The following is an 11,980-nucleotide window of genomic DNA, read 5'->3' on the forward strand; positions in this document are numbered from 1 at the left end:
CACACACACACACACACACACAGAACAGGCAGCTGCACTGATGAGCTTCAGAGGAGGACAAAGAGTAGCTTAAGTCTCTATAAAACCCTGCAGGAACCCTTTCACATTTAGTCAAACGGCTTTGTATAAGTGTGTGTGTGTGTGTGTGTGTGTGTGTGTGTGTGTGTGTGAGATCCTGCTCTCTTGTAGCTTTTGTGTATGAGGTGAATAGCAGGTTAGAAGGTTAAAGTTCAGTAGTTGTGTGCATGTTGCTGTTCTTACACTGGAATAGTTTTTGTATGAAAAAATGTTTCATCTCTTAAAAAAAATCTAAAATCAGAACAATATTACATTTTATTTTACTCAGTTTTTGTTTTCTTGTTTTTAAGAAGTCAAAAAGTCCAACAAAGATCAGTTTAGGAGAACTTAAGTTAAAAATAAAGACAATATAAAACATGGACCTAAAATCCAGCTGTTTTGTTCAAACAGCTGTAGCATGAGAAATCTGTGACTCATTCAAGTGATTTTTTTAATTTGATTTTTTTTTTATTCAAACTCACTTGTTACTCCCTCATCCTAACATCAGGTGGTGCTGTTGTCTCATTTAGATCCAGGAATGGGGTCCGTTTGATTTGGTGATAGGAGGAAGTCCCTGCAATGACCTCTCCATTGTCAACCCTGCAAGAAAAGGCCTGTATGGTTGGTGACAAATCAAAGTCTAACATTTAACATCAGTCCATGTTTTTATAATATTACCTGTATGTTATGTGATATCATGTTGGTGGTCATGTATTATTGGTACTGGTTTACTGATGGTTTATTCCCTTGTATGTATGGTGTGATACAGTTCAGGTCTACTCAGTCTATCACTTCATTTTCCACAACAGACAGTATCAGCATGAGTGGCTATTCATGTCCTCAAATCAGCAGACTAAATTACTTAAGGTATCTTCTCACTGGGCTGCAACTACTTGGCAAACAGTATTAACAAGGGAGTCTCCAGAATGTCTCCAGAATGTCTGCAGAATGTCTGCAGAATGTCTCCAGAATGTCTCCAGAATGTCTCCAGAATGTCTGCAGAATATCTGCAGAATGTCTCCAGAATGTCTCACAACATGCAGTGGCTCTCAGGCTCCTTGCTTGAGTCCCAGAGGCAGTGTGCAGTTCTGTTGCTTAGATTCTGGATTTGTTCAAAGAAACTTCTCTCAAAATAGTTACAGAGTCATCGTGGGCGTCTTGAACCCTTCTCAAGTTTGTTACGGGTGTCTCCAACTCGTCTTAGGAGTTCACAAGCTCTACGTCGACACCTGCACATGACAGACATGTCCAAGTTTAAAAACCACACCGATAATAAATAATTATTCATTATCTGCTCCAAATCAGCCTTTCTTCATTTCAAAAGTGTCCTCTAGTAGATTAACTCATAAATGTGGAGGCTGCTGCCAAGGTGGGGACAGTGGGGACAGAGATGGGCATTAAAATAACTGCCTCAGCCTGGAAGTTTTACACACATTACTTTCAAAGGCTGCCTGCTCAAAAAGGCATGCTGCTTCTTTGATCACAAACTCACAATTTAGTGAGACTACCATGAAAAATGTATCCATTTTCTTTCACTTTTGAGTCACCAACTGGTCTCCAAAATCCCAGCCCTTTAAGCCTCCCTCACACTGGATGATGAGCCTGCTACAGTCTCCACGCTTTACATGGCTGAAGCCCAATACATGTGGAAAACCTCCTCCTGGGTGACGCCAGGCACGGTGCTGCTGTGCTCATCACACTCTCCTGCAACCAGACTCTGCTGTGTACGCCCACCCTGACACAACTCTGGCAGACCGGATGCAGCTATGATGGCACAGTACTAAGACCAGCTCCAGCACCCTGATGCACCGCTATAACAGTGATTCAAGAACTGGTATTCCTTCAAGGAATACTACTGCCTTCCACCTTTCATGCAAGAGTTTTAGACTGAGATCATTTTATGCTAAGAAATGACAGAGTTACAGTTGTTTTGGTAAGGTCTTGGGAAAAAAAACATAAAAAATCTATATAAAAATATGTAAGAGGAAAGAACTTTATGCCCAATGAAATGTGATATATAGATGTCTTGCTCAGACTGTTGTGAATAACTTGGCCATTACATCAAATTCTAGCTCAATGCCTGTACATGTAACTGAAGTTATTGCCATGTTTGTGTTGTCTAATGCTTATTAGCTGGGATGGCCATCGTGAATTGGAGTGACTCCAAAGGTTTATCAGCTGTTGATGTTCAACCAATGATCATTTACTGAAAGTGTTATTAAACTCCATCAACTGGTTCATGAAACAATTTGTTAACAGACAAAGTTGAAGTCAACAAATTAAAAGCAAAATTTTAAACAAGTATTTTGTACAATGGTTAGCACTCAGAATATATGTTGAGGATCAGTCTCAGCTTCAACCACATCAAATTTTAGCATCATATCTATAAAATTGACTGAATTATAGCCATTTTTGTGTTTTCTTTGGCCAGTTGACTGTGGCGCCCATCTTGAAAAGGGTTTGCATCAAAAGTTAATAAGTTGTAGCTGTACATAGAAGGAATATTTCCTGAAAGTTTCAATTAAATCTGTCCAGTGGTTCGTGAAATATTTTGGTAGCAGACCAGACACTTGCACACACACAGACATGGACAAAAACATAATTGTCCACTGGTGGACCCTTGTGGACCCGTCAGACTCTGTCATGTATGATGGAGAGCCCACAGCATTCTTAAAACAGCCACAAAGACCATCCCCATTCTAGCTATTTTATTTGATGTTTCTTCCACTGTATAAGGATTGTCATCCTGTGTGTCAGGGACATAACCATCGTACGACCAGCTGGACTGACTCAAATTTTAAGCTAAGTTAGTATCAGAAAAGTAATTTTCTGAAATTTCCTGAACCATATTACACCATACCAAACCATACATGTAAAGAAAGAGAGTCCTAAAATTTAAGCAGTATTTGCAAGTTGTTTTAAATTTTGGGGTTTTCTGAGATACACTATATTGTCAAAGTATTTGCTCGCCTCCCTTCAGATGCATATGAACTTGAGTGACATCCCATTCTTATTCATAGGGTTTAATATGATGTTGGCCCACCCTTTGCTGCTTTAAGAGCTTCAACTCTTCTGGGAAGACTTTCCACAAGGTTTAGGAGTGTTTATGGGAATTTTTGACCATTCTTCCAGAAGCTCATTTGTGAGGTCAGACACTGATGTTGGACAGAAGGCCTGGCACACAGTCTCTGCTCTAATTCATCCCAAAGATGTTTTATCAGGTTGAGGTCAGGACTCTATGCAGGTCAGTCAAGTTCTTCCACACCAAACTCACTCATCCATGTCTTTATGGACCTTGCTTTGTGCCCTGGTGTGCAGTCATGTTGGAACAGGAAGGGAGCATCCCAAACTGTTCCTACAAAGTTGGGAGCATGAAATTGTCTAAAATGTCTTGGTATGCTGAAGCAGTCAGAGTTCCTTTCACTGGAACTAAGCAGCCAAGCCCAGCTCCTGAAAAACAACCCCACACCATAATCCTCCCTCCACCAAACTTTACACTTAACTCAGTGCAGTCAGACAAGTACTGTTCTCCTGGCAGCAGCCAAACCCAGACTCGTCCATCAGATTTCAAGATGGAGAAGCACGATTCATCACTCCAGAGAACGTGCCTCCACTGCTCTAGAGTCCAGTGGCGGCATCCTTTACACCACTTCATCCGACACTTTGCATTCCTCTTGGTGATGTATGGCTTAAATGGAAACCCATTCCATGAAGCTCTCGATGCTCTAATCTGAAGGCCACATGAAGTTTGGAGGTCTGTAGCTAATAACTCTGCAGAAAGTTGGTGACCTCTGTGCACTATGCTCCTCAGCATCTGCAGAGCCCGCTCTGGGATTTTACGTGGTTTACCACTTCATGGCTGAGTTGCTGTCATTCCCAGACACTTCCACTTTGTCATAATACAACTAACAGTTGACTGTGGAATATTTAGTACCGAGGAAATTTCAGGACTGGACTTATTGCACAGGTGGCATCTTATGGTACCATGCTGGAATTCACTGAGCTCCTGAGAGCGACCCATTCTCTCACTAATGTTTGTAGAAGCAGTCTGCATGCCTAGGTGCTTGATATCTCACAGCTGTAGAAGTGATTGGAACACCTAATTCAATTATTCAGATGGGTGAGTGAATACATTTGGCAATATAGTGAATTTGACACAATTGTTAATGGTCACAATAATCATTATATCTGATGTCTGCAGCATTTAAAAGCATGATATTGAAAAATATGGATTTAACTGAACTCTGGTGTTTGATTGCTCCAGAAGGTACAGGGAGGTTGTTCTTTGAGTTTTACCGCCTGCTGAGTGAGGCCAAGCCCAAAGAAGGAGAGGACCGTCCCTTTTTCTGGATGTTTGAGAATGTAGTAGCCATGGGCGTCAATGATAAAAGGGATATCTCCCGATTCCTGGAGGTGAGTTGTAGAGTTTAAATACGCATCACACGTCTTTCACAAAAATGTTTTTTTTGTCTTTCATGGACCAGGACAAGGTATTTCAAGGCATCAAGCTGAGGCCTAATTTTAGATTGACCCAAACAAACATTTGTTGATGTAGACAGCGAAACAAATTTATCTACAGACACATTTTGCTCATCTAACGATAAAGTACCATAAAGTGTGAGAATTGCTCCTTACGCTTTAAACTTGGGACATAGTGACATTGTGAGTTACCACTGTTTGTTTCACGCAGTGTAACCCAGTGATGATTGATGCTATTGAGGTCTCCGCTGCCCATCGTGCCCGGTACTTTTGGGGTAACCTGCCAGGAATGAACAGGTAGGTCAACAGGCAAACATCTAAAAACATCCAAAGTTTCAAAGAAGCACAGCTAACATTGCTGCTTTTATGTAACTTTATTGTACTGGTCTAAAATGTTGACCTGTTTTCATGTGTCCTGTGTGGGGGTTAGGGTTAGCTCTGGCTCTAGCACCAAAAAAAAAAAGAAGCTAATTCAGCACCAATTTCTTTACTCGGCCAGAGCAAAGAAGCACTTTTATGAGGAGCTGGGGTCAGATTCATGGAGACAACAACCGATGAGTGTTGTGAGCACCAGTGCTAGTTAGCAGTGGTGCTCTAAATATCGGTCCTTAGTGTATCATTAGTTTTCATCGTGTACTGCCACCTGCTGGTGCTCAGCATTAATGTCACTAACTTTAAGCTACGGACAATTCCTGCATGATAACCAGAAAGTCATGACTGGCTCTGCTCTGCTTCTGATGGAAGAAACCGTTCAGATATAGAGAAGCAGGTGACAGATGTGGAAGTGGAGCAACACATCTGGGTCCTCAGCCTCTGTACAATGTCCTTGTGTTCTTTGGGTTAAAGGTTCCCTCTGCTTTAACTGATGTTTCTGATAAGAAAACCACTTTAAATAAAACTACAGCATTTAAGTGCCTAAGATTATGGCCTGTCATGTAAAACAACTTATTTATTGTCACTGATGATCAACAATCAGTACAGAAGGACTTTAGTGAAAAAATGTGGTGGATGCAGTTTAAAATGAGTAAAATCCTACTTTAATAAAAAATATAAGGATCTTTTCTGCTCCTTCTTCTGGTCAAAATGCAAATTAAATATTTTAGGTACAAGACTCCTGTTATTCTCTCTTTGACTCCAGCAGTTTTACACAGATAAACTGAAACTAAACATCATATAAAATCAAAACGGAGCTGAAAACAGAAAACTTAACACTGAAAAAACACAGATCTTGACATTTATGCATTCTTTCAAGGAATGATAGGTCTTTATTTAAAACGGTATGTCTAAAACTGACCCTGTGATCTGTGTCTACAGAAATCAGAGGGAGGAGGAACTATTTACTGTGAAATATGTTTAATGTGACATGATGTAGATGAACTGATTCTTGTTCAGAAGCAGCTCTTAATGTTTCAGGCCTCTGTGTGCTTCTGGGATGGATAAGCTGGAGCTGCAGGACTGTCTGGAACACGGTCGAGTGGCGAAGGTCAGTTCTCTGCAGGCTGAAGTCACAGATGAATAAATTGATGGTGTGTGTGTGTGTGTGACGTGTTTGTTGCTCTTTAGTTTGGGAAGGTGCGGACCATCACCACTCGCTCCAACTCCATCAAACAGGGAAAAGATCAGCACTTCCCAGTGCTGATGAATGGGAAGGAGGATGTGCTGTGGTGCACGGAGCTGGAGAGGTGAGCTCCGAACAGACTGTGCACGCTCTGCAGTTCAACACTGGGTCTCCTATGGATTACACCACAAGACCTTCTTCATCTTCACTTATTGTAGTTTTTGGCTCTGTACAACAGGAGAATCAGCAGTTTTATCACTTGCCACCATGAAAGGTGGACAGTATTGTAATTGCCTATGTCTGTTTTCTATCTGTTAGCAAAATGAACTCATTTTAAACAAAGCTGTCAAAAAGCATTAATTGGACGTACATCTGTAATTGATTAACTTCTGGAGTCTGCCACCACAGCTAATCAATCTTAGAAAACACAAGAATGTCAGTTTTACAGATACTGAGCTACAACTGGAGTCATCCTCTCAACACATGGCATAAAATACTGCTTAACCTTATTTACAAGTCCCTCATTTCTCAGCATGACATGATCTTACTCTAAACCTCAGGCGTGACAGGCAGCGGGTGATATGCAGACTTTAATGAACTTTAGGTCTTTATTTTGAAAACATGCCAACTCAGCTGTTTTCATTCAGTTAAAAAGTGAAAGTGACTTGTTTAAATGCTTTTGTTTGTTGTTGTTTTCCCCAGGATCTTTGGGTTTCCTGTCCACTACACGGACCTGTCCAACATGGGTCGTGGTGCCAGACAGAGGCTCCTGGGCCGGTCCTGGAGCGTCCCTGTCATCAGGCACCTGTTTGCTCCACTCAAAGACTATTTCGCCTGTGAATAAAAACCACCCATCACCAGTGAACACGTTTGATTTTCAGGAGTTGTGCCAGCAGAGAAGCAGTTCTCTGATAATAACTTTTGAAATGTTCTTAGGAAGATTTAGTTTGTTTGTTTCTGTCTCCTGAGTGTACACAGTCACTGTAAGTGTTCATTATTCCTCAGAAGTGATGGGTCTGCAGAACCGGACTCCTCTCTCATTTCTCTCAGCGGAACATGCTGTCTTAGCACTGGATCACCGTGAATGGTAACGTGTCACTGGAAGACTGAGCTGGTGTCAAAGGAAAAGGGCATTATCTCAGACTCTGGGCCTGCTGTCCTCCCAGGATCAGGTCTGTGGAAACACTGGAGATGTCAGCTCACACAGACTCTTCAAGTTTACTGCTGGAACTTTTTGAAACATATTTCTATGTACTGTATCATACGACAAGGTATTAAGGCCAGTTAGAGGGTCAAAATTTGAAGAGGAAATCTTTTTCTTTGTTTTGAAAGTTTAAGTCGAAATGTTAAGATTAAAGTCAAAATAGTATTTTAAGAATAAATTTGTTATTTAGAGATTAAAATAGAAGAAAAATCCAATTATCATTGGCACAAAGTTCTGCTTTTAAAGTTTTAGTACAGAAATTCTTTTAGCAAATTATATACCTCTGGAACTGTACACAACCTGTAAATAATGTCTCCAGTTTGTTTTACTGGAGAAAAAGAACAAGAACTAGAAATGTTAACCATGCAGCTCCAACAAAACCCAAATTATCATAAACGATTTTAAGAAAAAAGGATGTAGATGTAGAAAACATAAGACGTGTAAAGAGAACTAAGATTAAAGAAATGTTTCTGCTGCTGCCAGTGGTTCATTTTGTCACCATGGTAACCACATGCCGATGTTTGTCACTCCCTCACTGCCAAGTTGGTGCGAGGCAGACAGAAAAGTTAGTAATAACTATAAGTCTTCCACGTTCTTGAACTGTGACAGCAGCAGACCGATGGTCACCGATGGTCACTGAACCTCGCTCATCTCTCTTATTCTTCCCTTGCAGTCTTTCAGTCTGTTGTTCGATGTGCTGCTACTAAATATTAGAGGGCACCAATACTGATGGAGCTCCAAGTCTTAGTGTATTTAGTAATAAGGGTGCTTCAGTGCTTAAAGATGTAAATTAGTTGTATAAGCTTCAGATGACTTGAGCTCATTTAGGTCAACACTCAGTGTGTACGATTGAGACTAATGGTGATAAGATATGGTGAATTTATTCCTCCCACATCTCAGACTGCTTCAAGAAAAGCTTAATCTTGTTATTTTGTAGTTTTTAAGAGCAGCTATAATAAAAAATGGAGCAAATACAGTTGGGTTTGGGAGCACAATGGGGTTCACATCCTCTGGAACCGTTTCTCAACATTTCGACTTTATTCTTAAAACTCAGAAAGAAACAAAAGGGCTTCCTCAGGATTTTAGTCTTCTGAGTGTCCCTAATACAGTGTCATATTATCAACGGAGAGGTTTACAGGGCTTGTTTAACACAAAACTACTTTTCAGTTTGAACACATAATGCACAAACCTTCAGAAAAACTTTGTTTGTACTTTTTTTGAATGAATATTTTGTATTTTTTTTCCTCCAAAGTGCAATCAACCAACCTTTAGTTTTTATGACTGATTTTGAAAACAAAAAGAAACTGCTTACACGCTTTAATTCTACTGAGCTTGTTCAGTGTTTAGCTTGAAACATAAAAGTATTATTTTTTGTAGCTGCCTTTTTTATTTACATATTATATTGCTAACATGCTATAAAGCTTGCTTTAGTTTCTAATGTTATATATATTACAGAACATATTGGTAGTGTTTTTCTCATGCATATGTAAACTTTTCTTTAGTGTTTATTTGTGAGCTTTCAAACCGAACCATGCTGAGTTTTTGTTCTAACACTTCCTTTTTTGTGCCATATATCCTATTCAAGTCTGTTTTAGTTGACCTTTTTTTCATTAACCTCATCTTCAAAGGTAGTTCAGAGAAAAGAGTCTGATCTATTTTTATACTTTGAATTGTTAGAGGAAAATAAAAATGTTTTTGTTTGTTTGAGTACTTCTTGTAGTGACTTTTATAATTTTTATACAATAAAAAGCAGCTTTGCTGCAAAAAATACAAGTAAGCCCCTTGTGTCAAATGACAGTTCTTGTTTTGTTTTTATTTATTCTAATTTTCTGAGTTTGTGGGTCAGGTGATCTGATGCTACATTCTTACACTCAGTCTTAGTTCAATAGATTCTCTTTATCAGCAAAACGCATGTCATGCTGTCCTAATGCCATAAAAATATCGTACACGTCAAAAGTGGCTTTCATCTGACACAGTTCACCATTTTATCCACAAATGCTGGTTAAAGCTCTATCGTGCAAAGAAGAAACCTTGTGTAACACCATCCAGAAACACCGTTGTCTTCTTTGGGACAAAGGTCATTTAAACTGGAAAACTGTTCTGTAGTCAGATAAATCAAAATTTTAAATGATTTTTGGAAACCATAGACATCCAAACTGTTTGCAGAGCACAGTTCAAAAGCCTGCCTCTCTGCAGGTATGGGGGTACATTAATGCCTCTGGCATGAACAGCTTACACATCTGGAAAGGCTCCATCATTGCAGAAAAGTACATACAGGTTTTAGCCTTGCATATTTCAGTGAGACAACATTAAACCACAGGCTGTATCAGGCTTCACAGGTAAGTCCAGCTGCTGAACTGGCCTGTCTGCAATCCGAACCAGTGATAACATCATCAACATTTGACATCATGAAGAGAAACATTCAGCAAAGACCCAGGACTCTCTTACTATTTTGATTTGCATTTTATACACTGTCCAAACATTTTCTGAAATTGGGCTTGTACTTATTAAAACTGGTCTTCCTCATTCATAGTTACTTTCCATCAAATGCATTCTGATCTCTTTGGTATTACAGTCTCCTCCAATCATCTTTGTTTAGCCTAAAGTTTGAGCTGCAGCAGAGTTGAATCTTGATTTCCCTGGCCTTGTGTGGTCCTGTTGATATGTCTCTACAGCCAAAAGATTTGAGATTGCAGGAATATTAATAAATTTTAATATACATATTAATTGTCCCAAAGTTTAGTGCCTCGATTTTTTTGACATTTTAAATAACCTCCAGAATGCTATGAAGAGTGATCAAGTAAATTGCAATTAATTACAAAGTACCTCTTTACTATGAAAATGAACAAAAACTCATTTCTACTGCATTTCAGCCATAAAAGGAGCTGCTGACATAATTTCTGTGTTTTGTCTTCACAGGCTGCAGGATATTCTGCTAGTAAGATCAAACCTAAATCAACCATTTATCAGACCATTAAGAACTTCAAGGAGAAAGGTTCGGTTGTTGGGAAGAAAGATTCAGGATGTCCAAGAAAAGTCTGCTAATGTTGACTCAACTGACTGGGGCACCATAAGTTCAGAAATGTCCTGAATGAACTAATGATTGAATATTTATCATTACACCAGCACTACAATGAAATGAATGGTGTCTTAACTGCAAAATACCATCAACAACACACACAATCAATGATATCAGCAATGTTAATAAAACAAATACAATAAAAGCTGCCAAGCAATTTAGTTTTAAAACCGTGTGAGTATAAATAATAATGAATTAAAACAAACAAAAAAAACAGTATTAATCTAAAGTGAGTAAACTGTTCATAGATCTGACAGCCCAGGGGAAAAAGCTGTTTATTAGTTCTGTATTTTAGGATCCTTTATTGCCTCTCAGAGAGCAGAAAGGCAAACAGTTCATGACCTGTCTTAGTATTATTATTATTATATCAGTATTTTTGGGCTGAGATGGCTTGGTGGTCAGTGCTGCAGTCTTGTAATCCTTGAGCTCAGGTTGCATCAGAAACAGCATCGAGCATAAACCAGTTGCCAGATCTGTTGTGTGACGTTCACTTGCTGTTGTGACCCCTGAAAAGGGAGCAGCTGAACAAGGAAATAATAACAGCATCTTTTATATATTTTTCATAAGAGCAGACAGGGTGTCCGCCCTGAGAGAGGAACCTGATAGCTGAAAGCTCTGCCTCCTGTTCTACTTGTAGAAACTCCAGGAACCACAGGTAAACCTGCAGTCTGACAGTGATGTGCTCTGTTAGGAAAATATGGAACAACAAGATCTTTTATATAAGATGGAGCTTGGTTGTTGAGAGCTGTGTGTTATAAGATTTGAAATTTATTAGTAGAAATACATAATTTCCAACAAAAAGGGTCCATTTTTATTGTTCATTAATAGTTCCTTAGCTATGCAAGTATATGCTTTATTATTTATTTCTTACAAATATAAAAAGGACTCGAACTTAGGCTTGAGTAGCCCAGAGCTTCAAATTTATCATCAAAAGGTTGGTTACTTCTTTTGTTCTGACATGTAAAATTACAGAGAAATGTTAACAATTTATTAGCATTTTTTAATTTATAATGTAAAAATATATGTAGTGGTTATATGAAACTTAATTAGAACAATTTGTGGCTCTGAAAAAGTGTTGTTTTATGAAAGGGAAAAGGGGAAACAAGGTCTTTTTTCTTGTACTAGCTGCAGACCCGTTTTAAGAGAGATAGTCTTTCCTTGCTGCCTTTTGTCAGAGATGCAACAGAGCAGATCCAGTGATAGTGGTTATAAATCTTCACAGGAGAATACAGTCACCAAGCACCCCTTAAAACAAAGAATCAACCCAGATTTGAAACTAAAAACACATTGATAAAGGACACTCTTTGCTCATCTTTTTTTATTATTATTAGATGATAAAAGAAACTGTTAAACTGCAAGTTCAGGGATATCTCTCAGGGATAATGGCTTCTAATTGTAATAATCCCAGTGTTCTGTTCAAAACCATAGATACTGTTCTCCATGCTCCCAAGTTTCTTGGTTTTGACTCCTCCCTTGAAATCTGTGAAAGTGTCCTTCACTTCTTCACTGATAAAATTGTGTCAACTAGAGCTTGTATCTCTCAGCCTTCCTACGACCCTTCTATCCGTTTGCACTACTCATCTATTTTTGATCAGTTCGAGCC

The 11,980-nt window shown here is 39.0% G+C and overlaps 1 protein-coding gene across 2 annotated transcripts in view; it reads left to right on the forward strand.

The window, feature by feature from the left end:
- Positions 1-9,075, forward strand: part of dnmt3bb.1 (DNA (cytosine-5-)-methyltransferase 3 beta, duplicate b.1) — a 67,932-nt gene extending 58,857 nt beyond the window's left edge. Inside the window, exons 17-22 of one of the 2 annotated variants that reach the window (XM_037977080.1) lie at positions 588-669; positions 4,322-4,470; positions 4,748-4,833; positions 5,950-6,019; positions 6,100-6,218; positions 6,797-9,075. In XM_037977080.1, the coding sequence (XP_037833008.1) occupies positions 588-669; positions 4,322-4,470; positions 4,748-4,833; positions 5,950-6,019; positions 6,100-6,218; positions 6,797-6,938 (648 nt within the window). In that variant the 3' untranslated portion in view covers positions 6,939-9,075. Of the gene's footprint in view, positions 1-587; positions 679-4,321; positions 4,471-4,747; positions 4,834-5,949; positions 6,020-6,099; positions 6,219-6,796 lie in introns of both variants that reach the window. The other variant, XM_037977079.1, reaches the window with a different exon arrangement.
- The last annotated feature ends 2,905 nt before the right edge of the window (positions 9,076-11,980 follow it).

The sequence above is a fragment of the Kryptolebias marmoratus genome, linkage group LG8 (genome assembly GCF_001649575.2).
Source record: "Kryptolebias marmoratus isolate JLee-2015 linkage group LG8, ASM164957v2, whole genome shotgun sequence".
Taxonomy (NCBI): Eukaryota; Metazoa; Chordata; class Actinopteri; order Cyprinodontiformes; family Rivulidae; genus Kryptolebias; species Kryptolebias marmoratus.